At 43.4% G+C, this 19,092-nt stretch overlaps 1 protein-coding gene across 1 annotated transcript; it reads left to right on the plus strand.

The window, feature by feature from the left end:
* Window positions 1-5,447: 5,447 nt before the first annotated feature.
* Window positions 5,448-18,618, plus strand: Mtnr1b (melatonin receptor 1B). Its single transcript, XM_004838123.3, is given in 2 exon segments — window positions 5,448-6,083; window positions 15,917-18,618. Coding segments are annotated over 2 exon segments (1,095 nt in total). The 5' UTR covers window positions 5,448-5,860; the 3' UTR covers window positions 16,789-18,618.
* Window positions 18,619-19,092: the final 474 nt, after the last annotated feature.

The raw sequence follows: 19,092 nt of genomic DNA on the forward strand, positions 1-19,092 counted from the left end.
ATATTCCAGCCTTGTTGGCAATGTTTCTTTTATTGTGAGCTATGAGCTTTTAAAAATTTAAGCATTCACCATATTTTTCAATCACCCGTATATACTTACTTTCTCCAGCTTAACATCATGAATTCTCTCTTTTCCCAGAAATGATCACTTTTATTGGGAAAGGATCTATATAGTTTTAACTATCTTATTTTCTACAGCAAAAATATCTGGACAGATGGTGTCACAATGACCTTTGCCTTTGTAATTATTAAAATTAGTTATAAGAAAGGGTTACAAAGCCCTAATAATTAGATCATATTTGATTATCCAAGTTACAAATTGTCCTTATTGAAGAAAATTATCATTAGGCAGACTGGGAAGTGTGGAGTGAATGTTCTATAATATCATTTGCTTCTCTGCCCCTACCTTTGGCTTGATTGAAAAAATCTGACCTTTTCACTTTCTGAAAGGACCTGGACTCAATGGTTTAGCAGACTATTAATCAATCTCTGGACTTCAGAGCTGTGGCTGTTCATGCAAACACAGATTTGGTTTATAACAGCCCAGCAATTGAGAGTCTTTTGCAGTCCACAGCAGGAAAGAAAGAAGAGAGGCAGTAGAGGCAGATATTGAACAGCAAGGCTTCCTGTAGGATTTATTTTATTCATTCCAACCTATGGGGAACTGTAGGATATCTGCTATGCATCTTCCATCAGCACCATAAGAAGCGACAACAGACACATTCACTAAAAAGGGCTCACAAATGCAAATCGTTACAGGGACCAGGCATGTAGGGCCAATGAACAAGTGAGAAGGAGCCAGGTGCATGTAGTACCCTAGGTCTTCTATTTACCTATATTTAAATACTTCTTCATAATTCCAGTTTATTAATATCTACTAATTAAAATATGTAGACAGTACTTTATAAGCCACAATTCTCTGGTCAAACAAAATTGTTTCATTCCCTAAAGAAATGGATCATTTCTTTAAGTATGTTGCCATACTGCCTGGTTTAATAAGATGAATATACTAAATTGAGTATTAAATAAGACTATCTCCCTCATGTAATGGGCACCTAAAATGTGTTTAGCCTCTTGCACTTTTTCCCCATTATAAGATAACGTATCTGTAATAAGAAAAACAATGATCAGATTGTTGTTGTTGTTGTTGTTTTTCGGTTGGAGGAACACAAGAAAAGACACACCAAGCACTTGTTTTGCTAAGGAGGATAATAAGAAAGAAGGCTGGTAGAGGGTTACATGTCTCTGCCTAGGAATGGACTAAGAATCTGGAGAGGAAGAAGAAGAAGAAGACCGGAACTAAAAGGAAAAAGCAAGAGAGAGAAAGATTAAGGGCAGTTCCTGGTGGGATAGGAACTTTAGGAAGAAAGAACAAGCAAGAACTTTAAAGGGCTCTTAAAAGATACAGGGACCTTAACGTTTTTTTCACATGGAGTGTACATGATCTCCTGCCTTGTATATCCAGAATATTTTAGTAAAATCCACAGTGTCATAGTTATGCTTCATGAGCCCACCCTTTTATCAGAAACCAATCCTATTAATACATTCATTCAAGTTCTGCCCTTATGACCTAATCCCCCCTTAAAGTCCCACCTCTCAGCCCTGCTTCCTTGGGGATTATGTTTACAGTCCATGAATTGGAGGTGATATGAAATCATATCACTTCCAATTTATAGCCAGTTGATCAGAAGTACCAGTTGTTCAGACTTGTAATTGGCATCTGAAGTGGGGGCTATCTCAAGGACTGAGGCCCTTTACATTGTGGAATCTGATGGTAACTCCTGGTAAACAGTGCCCAGACTGAACTGAATTATTGGGCATGCAGTGTCTGAAGAATTGGGGAGTTGACTGCTGATGTCAGAAAACCCATCAGACCACCAAAGTATATATCTCAGATACACTATTAACTAGGAAGATAGCCATGGTCAAGATAGTCAGCAGGCTTAGGAATTAGACAAAACTGAGCCTGCCAGTTCTCATCTCCAAAACCTTGAAAAATTATTTAGCATCTCTGTGCCTCAGTTTTTTCACCTGTAAAACCTGAATAATGACTGTATTTTCAGGAGGCAGTTGTTGTTAGGTAATGCAAGAAAGTGTTAACATGTTATCTGCATATACTTCACAAACAGCTATTACTAGATTAAGCCCTGGCCAAGGCATGTGGGTACACAAGGTAAAAGAAGATATGTAGAAACAAAGGGTGATTGCCCACCTCTCCTGATGGTGACAGGAGGTCCTGGTTGCCAGCAGAATCCTGTGTACAGGAACGAGGTGGGGACCAAGAGGGGCAACAGGTGTGTGCTGAGTCAAACATCAGGCAGTGGAGCCTCATGACCTTTATCTGAGTGCTCACTGACTCTGACCATGTTCCCAGGCACTAGATGAAGAGTCCAGTCTCCTAGGACATTTGTTGGGGGGCAACACGTGTCCCTGACAACAGATTGGAGGGAGTCAACTGATCAGCTGATGGGTGTCAGCACTCTCTGTCTCCTGCCAGACAGTATAGGTGATAAATGTTAATTTTTAAATATTCCAATAAAACAAAAAATAAATAATTTAAATAATGTATATATATATAATTTATACCTACATAAATGTATTTACTAAATCATCCATTCTAGACAGCATGTGATAACAGAGAAACACAAACCTGGATTTACTCAGGGGTCAATGTGTCCAAGTGAAAGGTCAGATCCTGCGGCTTGTACACTAGCTGTTAGGTTAGATTAGATTCAAACTGAAATAACCAGGACAGTGAAACTCATTCTGCCTGCCCCAAAGAGAAAGAAAAAGTCAGAAAAGGTAAAGATCATGTCACCAGAGGCGAAGCGAATTTGCCTGCTCTGATGCGCCCCAGCCTGCTTGGCCCCAGGACCATCTGACTGGTTTCTGCCCTGGGAGTGTGTTAAGAAACGTGAGGAAGACTGCCCCAAGGGTAGGTTTTTAAATATAGTGTTTTTTACTCCTTTGTTATGGAATAATTCTCTTTCCAGACTCATCTTCACTTTAGGAGATGATTAGGGTAGCCACGGGGAACTTTTTAGTGATCTACAAAAACTATCATTTTCAAAGCTGACAGAAGGAACACCTGGAGTCATCATTATTTTCTTCTAGAACTCAGTCTGCCTAGCATTGTTGAGCTTCTCTGTCCTTCTCTTGACATACAGCAAGGTCCAGAGATTTTACTATTTCCCAATGCAAGGACAGAACAGAATTGGACCAGGTTTTCAAATCAGACCACCTAGGTTCCAATCCCACCTCTGAGACCACTTGCAGGGCAATCTCGTGCAGGTTTCTTAGCCTGTCTACATCTCAGCTTCTTTGCACCACACAGTAATAGTATACATCTTATAGAAACACTGTGAGGATTAAATGAAAGAATTCATATGTCTCCATGTCTAACGCAGGGTAAACTCACTATCAGTTGTGGTGGCTATCGTTATTGCTTAAGGTATAATTAAAAGGGTAGGCAGTGCTTTTGGCTCTACTGCAAGCTGATTATTTCAAAAATTTGCTTATGTTATTCTTTGCACAGTTTATATATTCCATAGTGAAGGAGTAAAAGATACCTACAGTTAATAAGAGAAATGGAATCTGCTAGACAGCTAGCTATTCATCACCCCCTAGTCTTAGTGTGCATCTTATCTTTGAGAGTCTGTTCTTTCTTTTCCAGCTGGACCAATCATTCCTGCTCTTGGACCTCTCAGAGCTGTTGAGAGGTGACACAGATGCCCTAGTTGAAAGTGATTTGAACAAGATTTCAAGCACAACCTCAAGTTAAAGATATTGCTGGGATGTGGGTGCTGACCTTCTAGGGCAGATCAATCCCCACACCACCACAAACAAACAAATAAACAGACAGACACACTCAGTTTCATACAACTCACTCTTTCAAGATCATGATTTATTTCTCTTAACTGACTCATTTCAATTCTGAGAATCTGCAGGACCTCCAGTCCTTTAATTTTACCTTTCTCACATCCTTTCAACCCCTCTGTTTTCTCACCCTTTTCTTAACTTCAATGACAGAGTCCATTTTTCCATCAGAACCTTGTACTTTCTGTTATTTTTCCTCTCCCTCGCAAGGCCCAATCCTGACTGACATTCATGCTCCCTTCTCCATGCTTGTCCTCCATGTTTCTGGTTAACAACCACCCACCAGGCTGGCTGGGTTTGTTTAAAATCCTGCACAAAGACAATTGGTCTCCTCACACACTGGCTATGCTTTCCTAGTGAATCGAATCACTTTCTGAAAGGACATTTCCTACCTTCTCCTGTCTTCAAACCTCGCACACTCTCTCCCCGTGGAGTTGATGGGAGCATCTTTAAACTCCCTGAGAACACAAGCCAAAGAGCAACTCCTTTTCTCCTGGCACCAGTCTTTTGTATTTTTGCTTTTTTTCCTTTGTGGGGTGAAAGCCTCCCCCGCCTCAGGATAGTAGCCCCCTTTGGACTCAAGGTGGACTCACCTCTCAAGGCACTGGCCCTTTCATTATGCACCCCATTATCAATCCCTCTTTCCCCACTGTATCCCCCCTTTATGTTGTTTTGGGGGAGTACATAAATTACATAAAATTTCATTCATAAAAACAACATGACAGAATTTACTTTGCACTCTTTTCAAATCAATTTCCATCCCTATTGGAAATGACTGTTCTGATTTCTGTCATCAGTGGTTAACTTTTCATGATTTTGTACCCCATTTAAATGGAATCATATAGTATGTACCCTTTGTTATCTGGCTTCTTTTGATAAATAGCATACTTTTTAGTAATCCATGATGTTGAGTATATCAGTTTTTATTGCTGAGTTTACTCCACTGCATTGATACACCACGTTTATTCATATTTCTGTTGCTGGAGATTTTAGTTATTTCCAGGTTTGTGTTACTATAAATAGGATTGCTCTGGACATTCTTATACAAGTATTTTCATGGAAACATATTTTCATTTTTAATTTTCATTTCATTTTTATATCCTTGTGATAGATATTTGATAGGAATATCCTCATCATAGGTATTTTAATTTTATGAGGAATGAATACCTGCTCTTCTAAGTGGCTATGCCATTTTGCATTCTCCTAAATACAATGAAAGAGTTGTGCTTGGCAAAAAAAAGTGCTTGGCAAAAAATTTGCCCCAGAGAGTTTAGCTATGAATACTACCAGACTAAGCAAGCAAACATTTTGAATGTGGGGCGTCTGAATTCCTTCTCTCCTGTATTCATGTCTCACTCTGCTCCTAGCCCTCTTCACAAAAGCCCCACATTGGAACAATCTTTTGTATTAGCCATACATCTTTTTAAGTATTGCAAGCATTATGTTTAAATACATCGTTAATTTACTGACCTATTGGCTTTCTACAGCACCTCCAGCTCCCCAAATACATAACAAGTGCAACTACCTGCAGTTTGGGATCTGTCTCCACACGCCTCAGGAGTCAGTTGTCATGGGGCTTCAGACCTTGCCTTTCTGACAGTCAATCTGTAATTCCCCACCACGGGCTCCTTCTCCAGTGGGAAAGCCTGCGTGTCCCTGCCTGGGCATAGAGCTTCCCTGAAGCTACGGAGGAAATGTGAGGGTGGAAAAGGCCTTACACTCCGGCACAGGCACAGAAGGCAAACATTCTCGGCGGGCGGCCTGAGGTGCGACCGATTGGTGCTCAGTTCTGGGCAGCAGAGCTGGTTGTGTGATCCAGCTGTTCCTGGGAGGGCCGCTGAGGGACGCACTCCTTTCTGCAACATCTGTAGCCCAATTCCTACTCCCGTTACTATATTGTCTCCTCCCCTGTCCACTCTGGACTATCTCCTGGAGGTCCCAGCTCACTGGCCTCCTTCCTCGCAGACGCGGAGTGCCTGGCGGCGATGCCTGAAAACAGCTCCTTCACCAACTGCTGCGAAGGCGGCGGGCTGGCCCTGAGCCCGGGCTTACCGGGGATGAGCAGCACGCTGCCCTCCGGAACTCCCCGGCCCCCCTGGGTGGCCCCCTCGCTAGCTACCGTGCTCATTGTCACCACCGCTGTGGACGTCGTGGGCAACCTCCTGGTCATTCTCTCCGTGCTCACGTACCGCAGGCTCCGGAACGCAGGTGAGCGCCACGCTCGCTGCTGGGGTCCAGTCCTTCCCTGCAGTCAGGTCTTGGCCCCCGACCGGGTGATCGCCGCCTTTTCTCTCCTCAGACTCCAGCGCCGGTTCCTTTCCACTCTCACCTCATCCCTAACTTTGATTCCACGCTCAGAAGTTCCAGTGAGTTCGGATTCCCCCGTGTGCGGCGGTTCAGACTTCTGCCCCTAACAGCTGCCCGGGACTCACTTGGCACACTAGTGCCAGAGTAAATTGAGCAAAGCTTTCCTTGTTATGCACTTTTTGGGGGGGGGGGGGCAGGGCACCGTCGCTGTGGGAGCCAACTTTGCCACCTGGCGCTCCAGTTTGTGCCCTGCTCAGTGGTGCCCCCACTTGGCCACAGAAGTCTCAGGATCTTTGACACTTCTCTTCCTCCCCTGCCAACTGTGACTTCCCGCAGTAGGTACTTAGAAATTACTTGCTGAGAGAATGAGTGAGTTAATGGAAGTATTATGGCGGGCTTTGTGTTAAAAACTCATCTCATCTCCAAGCCATCTGCAGACCCAATTCCAGCTGAGTCGCTGGCTCTGCTTGGCTAGCACTAAACTGCTTTGAGATAAGGTAATATTTTCTGAAGACGGGGAATTCGTGAGATTAGCTGTGAAAATCGAGACAATGATTTGCTTAAATCATGTTGCAAACCTGAAAATACTTTCCCCTTTCAATCCATTCTCATTTCAGTTTTCCCTGTATAAGGGAACAAAACCAGAGGGAGGCAGGATCAGGACTGGCCCTTATAGGTCAACAGAGCTCGCTGACAATTTCAGCCTGGGGAAGGAGCTCAGTGACGTGTTTGTTAATTTTGTAATTTCCCGTCTAGGGCCTTGGGGGGCAACTCAAATATCAGTGTGAATTAAAATACAAGGACAGCAACAGAAAATCAATTTAAATCTTGAAAATCCCCTTCTAAGGTACCAGACCATTCAGAAGGGCCACTTTTAGTAAATGATTATATCTGATGTTCTTTTTTATGAGGGAAGGAGACTGCAACTTGAGAATTTTAATCTAAAAACAAGCCAAAAATAAAAATGTGAGGTTTGAGCCATCACATGGAAAACAGTATCATTAAGGAGACATAAGCTTTCTAACTCAGGCGTCTCAGCCAGGGTGTCTAATAATATCTGAAAACCTTTTAAAAGATGTTATTATGACATTTGAAGAAAAATGTACATTAGGGAAAAGCAGGCTGGGCCTAGAAAAAAGTATTTGACATTTACGATCATTTTATCCCTATGCAGCAGCCACGCACATTCATTTCCTGCACTGGGGGGCAGGAGAAAAGCAACTCTTGATCCCAGCATCCCACACTTAATCCCTGCATCATATACCCTACATGCAGCCACCTCTGAAAAGCCCCGCCTACGACCCCTTGAGGCTTTGGGGTGACATCGAGTTGCAAGCCACAGCAAGGACTTTCTCTCATGCCTACAAATGCCACTCTAATCCTGGGTCTCCACCTCATGCTTTTGCCTTCTTCTTTTTACAGAAATATTCCCCCATCAAGTTCCTCCTCTTTCTTTTGTATTTTCTACCTGTGCCTATTTCCCTTTAACACCCCCCCCAAGTATGCACTACAAAGCCTCTTATTTTAAAAGAAAAAACTTTTTAAAAAACACTTTCCTTGATTTTATCATCTCCACATAATTCCATGACTACCTCTCCCCTTCCCTTCTCAGGAAGATGTCTCCATGTGGCACTTTACATCTCTAACTCTGCCTCATTTCTTCCATTCCCTCTTCCATGCTGCATGTGACAAGGAGGAGCACTCCCCTTTGGGGTTTTCCTGTCCCGTGACTTAACCAATGCTTGCTTCTGGACCTCCTTCCTCTCTTCATCTCCCAGATCCTTGAGCTCTGGGAACCGTTTTCAGTTATAGTATTCCTCACTTTTCTTCTTTTCTGTTCTCTCTACTCCCATGGCTCTGATTTCCATCCTCATCCTCTCTTGAGCACACTCTGTCTATACTGTCTAGATGGTTTTCCCTGCTCCCTCCTCTGGGGGCTGTTACCATTGCTAGAGTCCCCCTGCCTCCTCATCTTCAGAACAGTGTCCCTTCCACAGTACAGCTCCTGTAACCATTCTTGGCCAGCAGTACCTGCCTAACTATGAACTCATCTTCTTTCTGTAACTCTTCCCAAAGGGGACTTCTGCCACTCCCCATACATTCCGTGCTCTCTGATGAACCGAGAAGATCCCTAAGTTCTTCAGACTCATCTCTATCTTCTCCTTCTTCAAACCCCTCCCACAACTCCCCAGAGGGTTGTTATGAATACTATGCATGATGCAGTGATTGTCTCTCTTCAGGCTTTCGTGTCACCCTGTGCTGTCTCCAAGACTGCACCCACCCTACTGTACTGTTGCTCTTTTGTCTCTTTTCTCACTGAACTAAATAAAAGAGACTTTTATTCCACTGCTGCTCACGGAGCCAGAAGCACGGTAGGAACTGAAGGCACCTCTGTAGAAACAAGGAGAATACAGATGGACAAGGTACCTGGAAAGAGGCAGAGCAGGAATGATTAATGTAGCTTTCTGAGGTGGGGCAGAGCGCAGTGTTAGTGCTCAGCACATAAGCCCAAAGTATACCTCACTTTTGTCCTTAAGAGCTAACCCTGGGGATCTTCTTCACAAAGGTGTACCTGCTCCCTGACTATTCCCAAATGGTTAGAGTTTTTAACAAGTTCCAGCTAGACCACAGTTCTCTGAAACTGAGCCCTTATGATGCCTCTCAAGGAATTTGTCTCCTTGTTGGTCTGTCCTGAACCACTTTAAGCTGCCTGTAAAATGAGGGCTTCTAGCCACTAACCGCACTATCTAGACAGTCCTCAACATGAGAGCCAAGAGAAAGAGCCATGTCCTCACTGTCTCAACAGGCATCCTCTTCACCAGCAGAGAGGGAAGCAGTACAGAATTGCTTCCTTTTGGCTCTGAGGGCACACTGACCCCAAATTTCTAGGTACCAGATGGGAACTGTGGTCTCATCAAGGATTCTTGGGCTGCATCTGTATTGAAAAGGCTGTCAGAGAGGTGTTAGTGAGTGAATTTGGCATTTCTGGAATGTGTTTCAATCATTTGTAAGGATGGGGACATAAAACAGCCGACAGTGGAATTCCACAGGAAAATGTGCAGAATGTGCTTGCTGAACACACAGGTCCTTATCCAGGGTTTGCTTTACCCACCCTAGGAAAGCCATCCCTCTGCTAGGCACCCAGGAAGGCTGAGTCTGCACAATTTCTTATCAGGAACCAACACCTGCCTGTGAGCTTCCTCATGGGATTCCTGCCTGTACCAATGTTGTGCATCTCCAGTTAGATTAGTGAAAAGCCTGAAGTATGGCTCCCTTTCCCATGCATCTTCTCTTCCCAATGGGAAAATGAGAGACACAAACATAAGAACAATGAAACTGGACAAATGTATACCCATCATTAAGTACATGACTCTACTTCTCACTCATCTCACAGGAATCCTACTCTTGGGAGCACATAAGGCTCTTTCTTTTTCTTTCAATGCAACTAATAATAATATGAAAACAACAATATTAAATGATAACTCACATTGTTAATGGCTTACTATGTATGAGATACAAAGGCCAACAAGAAAATGTCTAGTGGACTCACAGTTCCTATCTTCCACTGCATTCAGGGTTCATTCTACCACTAAGCACTCATTGAGATGTCACTGGGGGTCAGGTGTCTTTTGTCCACTGAGTGAGGTAGATCTGGAATGGTTATCAGCCAAATACCAAACAGGGTTACCTTGAACTCCCTCTCTAATGTTTCTGGGCTTTTCAACTTCACATTTTGGCCATGAATACCTTATTATCTCTTCACCAAGCAAAAATAAATACTTCTTAAAATCCCATAATTATGTCTTTAGTTTCATAATTAGGAAAGCTCTTAATCCTCTTTAATTCCTCCCTTGGAGCACTCAGTGGCCCAAGGGTACAAAGACTTTTCATGTTTGACTATCTGTATTTCCAAAATGTTGGGTTCCTTATTTGGACATAATATTCAAAACTCAGAAGACATTAAATGCAGATATTAAGTCTCATAATTTTAAACATTTACTGCTCAAGAAGTAAAAGTTAGGATGTTAGAAGTAAAGTTATGATTCTTGATGAGTTTACAATCCACAGGTAATGTCCTCCCTTCTTCACTGTCTCCACCCATTGCTCCCACTATAGCTGAGGCATGTAGCAGAGTACACCATCTGTGTTTACATAAGTACACCGTAAGATGCTCACAAAGATGGCGAATCCTAAGGGCACATTTTTCAGAATGTATCCCCATCATTAAGTGGCGCATGATGCTACTTCTCACATCTTGTCTCATAGGAATTCTATTCTAACACACGAGCCACTTTCTTGTTCTTTCAATGTAACTAATAATAACATAAAACAACATTATTAAGTGCCTATTACATATCAGATATAAATCACTCCCATGTAAGAGAGCAAAAGAGAAAAAGAAAACCTCTACAATCCCCTATCAAAGGGAATATTTTCTTTTCAAGTAGCCTCTGTCTCTCTCCTTTGAAGGTAAAGCTGATTGACAGAGTAACCTCAAGGGCAAAACTTCACCCTCCCACATGCAGAAGAATTTGCACTTTCTAATATCACTGCTGACTTCCTAATTGCCAAGTTCAGTCAACACTTTTCTGTTCTTTCTCACTTACAGAAGACTAACAAAGTCTACCCCATGCTTTTTAACCCTCTTGACTTTTCTTTTCTTGGTTTCCTTCTTCTCTTCTTGTTCTTTCTTGAAACTTCTCTGTTGTAAGTATGAACAATTAACATAATCTGAGTGTCTGCCTCTTTATTTGTAAAATGGAAGTTATGCTATCAACTTTAAAGGATTCTTATGAGAAACAATTGAATCAACTTACATAATTGTACCTTATCAACTCAAGTTGCTATATCACTTATTATGTTGCTACTATTAGATTTACTTATCACAATAAAACACTACCCATAAGAGTTTCTTTTGATGGTTATAGAAAAATGTTTTACATTTTTGCATCTCAGTTTTGTTTTGTTTTTAGTGGATGCTTCTTATGTGCTAAATATGTTGTCTTCCTTTAAGTTGAAATGTCCCCTGTCATATTTTTGTATATACTGTTAATTTACTTAGCATTTCTTTTTTGAAATCAAAGCAAAGATTTCAACTCAGCCTTTGTATGATTCATTTTAGCACCCTGGGGTTTTTATAAATAATGTGACTTTAGGAGAAAAGAATTTCTGCCCTGTGGGAATTTGGGAATCTAATCAGAAGCTTACCTTAAATGTATTATTTTAGTATCTGTAAAAAAAAAACAAGTTTTTAATACATTACCTGTTCAATTTTTCAAAAAAATTGCCTAGCTCTAAAATGTAATTAGAATATCTTACATTATTCATTTAGAGATGATTACCATTGCTTGTGACCTTATTATACTAGATTCTGTTTGAGGTGAACAGTCATCCTGGATAGAGACAGTCCTGATGGTGATTTTGTTCAGCCCCTTACTGAAATGTCCTGGCAGAAGAGCTCCTTCTTCTGTCCCTTCTACTGTCCACACTCTTGATCTGACTTAGGAATTCCCCACTGTTTCCACCACCTTGCTCTGTCTTTCCTTCCAGCTTCACTGCACTAAATGGTAGCTGTCCCTGTATGTCACTATCAACAGTAGGGACCATGTCTTTCATCCATCACTCAGCCCTGCCCAAGTGTGGTAGGTACTTAATACTTTTAAATCAATAGAAGGATGGAAGAAGACCTCAAGCCAAAAAAAATTTAACCCTGTTAGCAATGATAAATCATTTGTTGGCTTCCTTGTTGTACCCCTCATTGCATTTCTGGTTCATTTTTGTCTCCTGTATAAGATCAGAAGCTTTGTAAGGAGAGGGAGTGTGTCTGTCTTGCTCACTATGCTTCCCTACACCCCTGGCACTGTCAGGGCCACTGCCTAGTAGATATGCAGCAATATCTGTTGAGTAAATGACTCAACCGATATCTCTACATTGCCTTTTAGCTCAATGACCAGGGGCAATTTAAATCCAACCAAACTTTTCTGAGCACAGAGGGTGGGCACAGAGAAAAGGAGCATAGGATACACGTAGCTTTGCCATTCAGAATTTTCCTATCTTATAAAAAATAGGTACTGCCTACCTCATACTTGTCCTTGTTAAGAAAGAGATTTCCCAGAAAGGGGAAAGAAGAGGGAAGGGATTGTGGTGGTTATGTGCATGAAGGAATGTGCTTTGCATATGAATATTGGAAGGTATTCCATGTTAGTGAACAAAATCCCTTGTGGAGGCCTCTTTCCATTACACACCCTGTCTGATGGAGGCAGATGGATATGAGTCATGACTTGTGATATAAATATTCATTAGAAGCCTGTGCATAGAATGAGGAGCAATGTTGTATGCATGTTGATTCCTTACATGTCTAGGGGAGAAATAAAAAACTAGATCTCCTCTTAACTCATCCAGATAGCACCTCTCTTCTCACAGATGGGAGACAATACAAGAATTATACTCACCTAATTTGGAATCCTTCCAAGACAGCCTGGAGACAGCCTGGAGATAGCATGACTGGCCAGATGAGCTTATAGCAGGAACTGGTTGAATTCAGCCCTTTAGAAACAGCCGGTGTGATGGGGATAGTAATTGAATCGCTTTCCACGTGGAGTTGAATGTGTTCTTCTCACTATTTTCAAGCTGTTTGCCAGACTCTGGGCATTATTAGGGGCTGAACCACATTAACACTGTAGAGCTTGACTTGGCTTTCCCAGGGAAACAGCTGGCTGCACTGGCACCAGCTCTCAGCTGCTCTTGACTTTCTTTGCTTGTGCTTACAAGCACCAAGAGCCAGTTTCTGGCTCATCCTGCAGCCAGCCAGCCCTGCAGGGACCAACTTTCCTTAAAGGAGAGATTTTCTATAAAGTAACAATAGGTGGAGTGTGCATAGGGGTGGGGTGGGAGAGATCCAAAAGAACAAGAGGAAACTGGAGCAGGTGAAGGATTGATCACAGAGAAAGAAGAGCAGATTGAGCCAAATTCCTGTGGCCAGAGTAGCAGAACTGAGATCATGACAGATTGCTGTAAATTCTGATGGTTTCGTTGAAGCTGGGAAATTAGAGAACAAATTCTTTACTCCGCAGAGACCAAGTGCAGTCAGATCAGGTGAGTCCAAGACTTTTGGCAGTGGAGGCAGCTAGCCAGGCTGAGAATTAAATGGCAAGGCACCAGACCCTTCTACTTCCCAACCAGACCTGTAGACACTCATTTATTACCTTGAAGTAACAATTAGAAGGAAAACAAGGATGGGGGAATCTGTGAAGTAAATAGATCCCTCAAATAGGAGAGTAGGAAGGAATCCAGCATTTCAGCCTCATGGGATGATTCTCCTTCACCAGAAACCTCCAGTGGAGTTTCTTCAGAGGAGCTTCTTCTCTCAAAAGCCCTCCACCTGACCTTGTGACTTCCTTTATATTCAGTTACATCCTGGCTTTTTTTTTTTTTTGGTACCAGAGATTGAACTCTGGACCTTGAGCTTCTGAGGCAGGCAGTGGAACCACTGAGCTAAATCCCCTACCCATATATTTATTTTTTATTTTGTTTGTTTTGTTTTTGTTTTTTGGTACCAAGGATTGAACTCGGGTTCTTCCACTTGCTCAAAACCACTGAACTAAATCCCCAGCCCCCATCCTGTCTTCCTTGGACCATATTCTAACTTTGGATACAAGACTAATTTTGTACTAAGAACGTACAAGACACTAGCAAAGTTCTTTTCCATTGATGCTGGGTATCATAGAACCAGGGCCACTGAGACCATAATAGGCACTTCAAGAGAAAGCTTCCTGTGGGTCTCCCAGGCTCCCAGGCCCATGGGCAGCCTAGTACATGGACTCTTACTTGTGGTAGGGTGAGAGAATGTACCTCGGGACAAGGAAAGGCTGGGAGAAGCCCTTTCCCTACTTTTGTGGGGTAATAAGTACAAGCATGGAACCTGCTTCACTTGAAGTTCTGACTTGGATGAACTCCCAGCTGATGACTCTGAGCCTCTGTTTTCCCATAACACTTGGCATCCAGACCATAGCCTGGACTCTCTGGTGGTTGGACCTTTGGACCTTTCCATCTGCTCAATGCTCTTGATCCCTAAGGTAGCCACATCAGCCTCTGAAGACTAAAGACAGATAGCAATGGAGCATCCCTGTTTGTAGCAACTTGAAAGTTCTTCCTGTGAAACCATTCCACCCACCCCCCATCTGTGTTCAAGGCTAGCAGCTTGCATGTCACCATGTGGCAAGACACCAGAAGATTTGAAAGATCATGTCCAGTGCAAACTGTGTGAATGAGAGCCCTGAGAGTGGGAATCTATTATCTTCTGAGCATAGGTAGATGCTTAAAAAATACAAAACAGAGTGAATGAAACAAATGTCATTAGGGATAGAGCTGTTCATGCCCCAAGCTCCATGTTTAAAAACTTCCAGGTTTCGAGTTCTTTATTCATGAGCAAGTATTGGTTTTAGAAATCAAAACTTGAGGAACAGAGCCTATTCTTTTGGAGGGAGCCCTGTCTCTTCCCTAGGAATATGACCCAGGACATGCCTAAAGCTTACTGATTGATGGCTGTGTGTAGTTTCTGAGAGGATGAGAATGAGCTGAAAACATGAACACCCAAGACTAGGCCTTTATTAGGGGACAGGGTGTCAGGTTGTCTCAAACAATGGCGAGAGCAGCAGCCAGGGGCATGGGGGTGGGGGTGGGGGTGGGGGTGGGGATGGGAGACACATAGTAGAGATAGATGTTTGGCTGCAGCCAGAGGTGAGGTTTAAATCCATTGGCAAGTTTGAATTTCTTGGTGGGAAGGACTATAAGCGGGAGAGCTTCGTGGCAGGAAAGTTTGGTTATTGTTTCCCTGAGTGATTTATTATCTGCCGGGAAGAGGCATTTAGGATATGGGCTGCCAGAGCCATTTTATCTAGCAGAGAACTCTATCAGTTTCCTGAGCCTCTGGCTGGCTAAGTTTGATAATGCTGAAGAAATCTCTACTCAGAGGTAGAAGCCTGTGAATGTACAGGCAAAGCAGAAAGACCCTAAAAGCAGACACAAGGAGCTCCCACAGTGACTCCCCACCCCACAGGACAGAGAGTCTGCACCATTCCAAGTGTTTGTCAATGTGGCCGTATGGCTGGGACTGTGGGCTCTGGACAGGGTACACGGAATACTGCAAACACATGGCTCCCACTCCAGGGACCTTTCTCCCATTCCAGCTGCAAAATGCAGTTCACATATAGAAAAATGACTTAAAGACACTGAGAAAGTAACATGTTAATCAGTGAGAAGAAGATTTGAAAAGAGAATATCAGAGACATGTATAGGGAGGCATGGGCTTAAGGAGAGAGAAGGGTGGTGAATCCACATTACTGGCTTTTAGGTTCTCTTCCTCCAATATTTTTGCTGGAGCTTAAACAATACAAAGTCCCAATGCATCTGTGCATATCATGGAATGTTTTTCACTTGTGACCACCCACTGTGTCCCCAAGGAGCACTGTGTATCATTTAATTCTCACAGCTCTACTGCCAGGTAGGTATCATTATCCCCATCTTGCAAACAACAAAGGTGAGCTTTGACCACCTAAGTAACTTGCTTCAGTCACAGTTTGTGAGTAGCAGAGATGCGGCTTGAGTCTTCAACTCTGTCTCTAAATGCCACTTGGTTTCCACTTCTAGTTCTGAAAGTAACTGAAGGACAGGGTGTTCTACAAAAATAGGAATTGCAGGGTCACCACTGACTCTTGCTGGGTTTCCTGCTTTAGGTAATTTATCCTTGGTGAGTCTGGCATTGGCTGATCTGGCAGTGGCCTTGTACCCCTACCCACTGACTCTCCTGGCGATCTTCTGTGATGGACGGGCCCTGGGGGAAGCACACTGAGAAGCCAGTGCCTTTGTGATGGGCTTTAGTGTTATGGGCTCTGTCTTCAACATCACTGCTATTGCCATTAACCGCTATTGCTACATCTGCCACAGTGTGTCCTATCACCGGATCTGTAGGCACTGACACATCCCTGTCTACATCAGCATCATCTGGCTTCTCACCCTGGTGGCCTTAGTGCCCAACTTCTTCATGGGATCCCTGGAATATGACCCACGCATCTACTCCTGCACCTTCATCCAGACAGCCAGCACCCAGTACACAGCGGCAGTGGTAGTCATCCACTTCATCCTCCCCATTGCCATAGTGACCTTCTGTTACCTGCAAATCTGGGTGCTGGTGCTTCAGGCCCGCAGGAAGGCCAGGTCAGAGAACAAGCTGTGCACGTGGCCAAGCAATGTGCAGAGCTTTCTAACCATGTTTGTGGTGTTTGTGATCTTCGCCATCTGCTGGGCCCCCCCTAACTGCATCGGCCTTGCTGTGGCCATAAACCCAGAATGAATGGCTTCCCAGATCACAGAGGGGCTCTTTGTCACTAGCTACTTCCTGGTTTATTTCAATAGCTGTCTTAATGCCATTGTCCATGGGCTCCTGAACCAGAACTTCAGCAGAGAGTACAAGACGATCCTCTCCTCCCTCTGGACCCCACAGAGATGTTTTCAGGAGGCTCCCAAGGGCAGCCATGGGGAACAGCTGCAGAGTCAAGCCCCACCTGTGATTAAAGCCCTGAACCCTGTCCAGGCAGATGGACTCTAATCTGCTCTACAGCGGCAACAAACCTATGAATGGGTGGGAGTGAATCTGCTGCAAGGCTGAGATCAGGCAGCCTGCTGTGCCACTTATCCTGTTCACATCTGCAGCCCACAACTTGTGGAATGTGGTGTTGCCGGCCAGGGTCCCATCAGGCACTGGATCTGGCAGACACTAGGGGAAGCAGTGACTGTGAGATGTTGGAGGCCAAGGAAGGAAAAGAATGAGAAAAGGCCTGGGGCCAAATTGCTCAATGCCTTCCCAGGGGCTGCACTCATCCTACTGCCTTGAGCTCCTTTCTGCTTTCTCTCTTTCTCCTGAGGGACTGTAAGAACACCTCTTCCTGTTGGCTGGGAGGAAGGAGCAAGGTCTGCAGTGCTGAAGGTAGGTGGCTGCCTACAGGGCCCTAGGAGAGGAGGTATACAAAGCAAGCACTCCACCCTTTCTTCCCACTGAGTTCTCTCTCTCATATACACACTACACACACAGCACAGCACATGTACCACATCACAGACGCCCCCAGCCCCCGTCTCTCAGAATCATCAGCACAAAGTCAGCCTGGCTCTTTCCTGTTTCCATCATGTTGAAGTTCTATGACTTGAGGCAAGCCATCTAAGCTCTTTTGGGTCTCAGTTTACTCATCATAAAATAAATATCATGGCAATGTTTACCTCTGAGTGTTGTGTAGAGAATTATTTGGATTGTGAGAGAACAGTGCCTGACACATGGCTAGCACTCAGTATTCATTAGCTTTTGTTATTCTAAACATATAAACTAACAAATACTTGCGAAGAAGAAAATAAATCGTATACAAGGAAGTGGTGGGGAGGGAATGGAGTTAGGGATGTAGAAATAGGAGAAGGGCAGCTCCACCCCAATTCTTTTCTTATAGTTGTGTATTTATGGACTTTATATATGCAGAAATATTAGGCCTGCAGTTAGCATCAGCAGAATTAGTATTTTCTCTTCAGCTATTAATTGAGTGCCCTTTGTGGCCTTTGTCCAGTAGGAAAAGACAAAAGCATGTTTCTTGACCTCTGGGAGACCAGAGTCTGTTGATAATGGTAACAACAAAAATTACTTGGATATTTTCTTTGTACCATGGTAAATGCTTTATATACATTATCACATTTAAACCTTTCAAACTCTAGGAAACAAATATTACCATCTATTTTAATAGTAACTCACTCTAACTCAAAGAAAGGAAATATTTGCCTGAATTCATAGACCTGTTAATTTCAAAGCTATGTGTATAGCCCATCTGTCTAATGGTAGTGAACTCCAGTATCCCAGGCACATAAGTTGATGGGGTCCTATAGGCAGTCAAATGTTACCTCAGCCAGGAGTGGCTTTCGTGGACCAAAAGCCTAGAGTTTTCTTGGTGTGCTGTTCTCCCAGAATTCAGCTAGATCCTATTCTTTCCTATGTATAATGCCAGGAGTCTCAGCTGGGTGCTGTACTCAACCTGGTCTCCTGAGAGCTCATTAAATATGCAAACCCCCCCAGTCCCTACCAAGAAAGTTTTGATTGTGGAAATCTAGAGAGCCTTAGGAATCTGATTCTGACGTTAGAGGCCTTCAACCAAATGATTAGGAAAATAAAAAATACAGTATTCTCTGTCCTCATTGAAGAAGCTATAGAAATTTGCCCTTGATGCCAGATTTGGAAGACAGGGAGGACCAATTTCTTGACCGTAGGGAGTCCCCCACCCCCTTCCCCAGCCCTATCTTTTAGTGCTGAGCAGAGTGCATGGTACATGCTCAGTAAATATGGGTGGAAGAAACAAAATCTCTCTTCAGTTTCCTGGGCCCACAGATATTAACTGGTTTGGTAAGCCTCAGCATTGACAGTTCACTAACTGGAACATTTTCTTACATCCTTAGGTTTTTTAATGATGAACCTGGAACCAAGAGAATGCAGGAGAATGGGGAAAACTGGAGTCATTGGATGATGTACATATTCAGTGGACTGGCCTCACACTGCAAGCCCCAATTTTAAACGAAGATGAGTTTTCTAAAATTGTATGACGACTCTGTTCATCTTCCACCTTGTTGGCTTTGAACAATCTAGTTAAAGGTGCTACCTTCCCCGCATATTTCTGAGACCTTCCTCTGAACCCCTCAGTTTTGAACAAAATATCGATGAAAACCTCAGCCATCGGGGGAACTGAAATCTGGGTCTAGATGTCTGATTGTGTTGACAACTGAAATTATCCAACCCTTGGGCACACCCATCAGTCACACTGGATCAGGACACACACACACACACACACACACACACACACACACACACACAGTATGAGTGGTGTTC

This window comes from Heterocephalus glaber, unplaced genomic scaffold (assembly GCF_053883595.1).
Source record: "Heterocephalus glaber isolate CG9 unplaced genomic scaffold, H.glaber_assembly_v1.0 deba00001429, whole genome shotgun sequence".
Lineage (NCBI taxonomy): Eukaryota > Metazoa > Chordata > Mammalia > Rodentia > Bathyergidae > Heterocephalus > Heterocephalus glaber.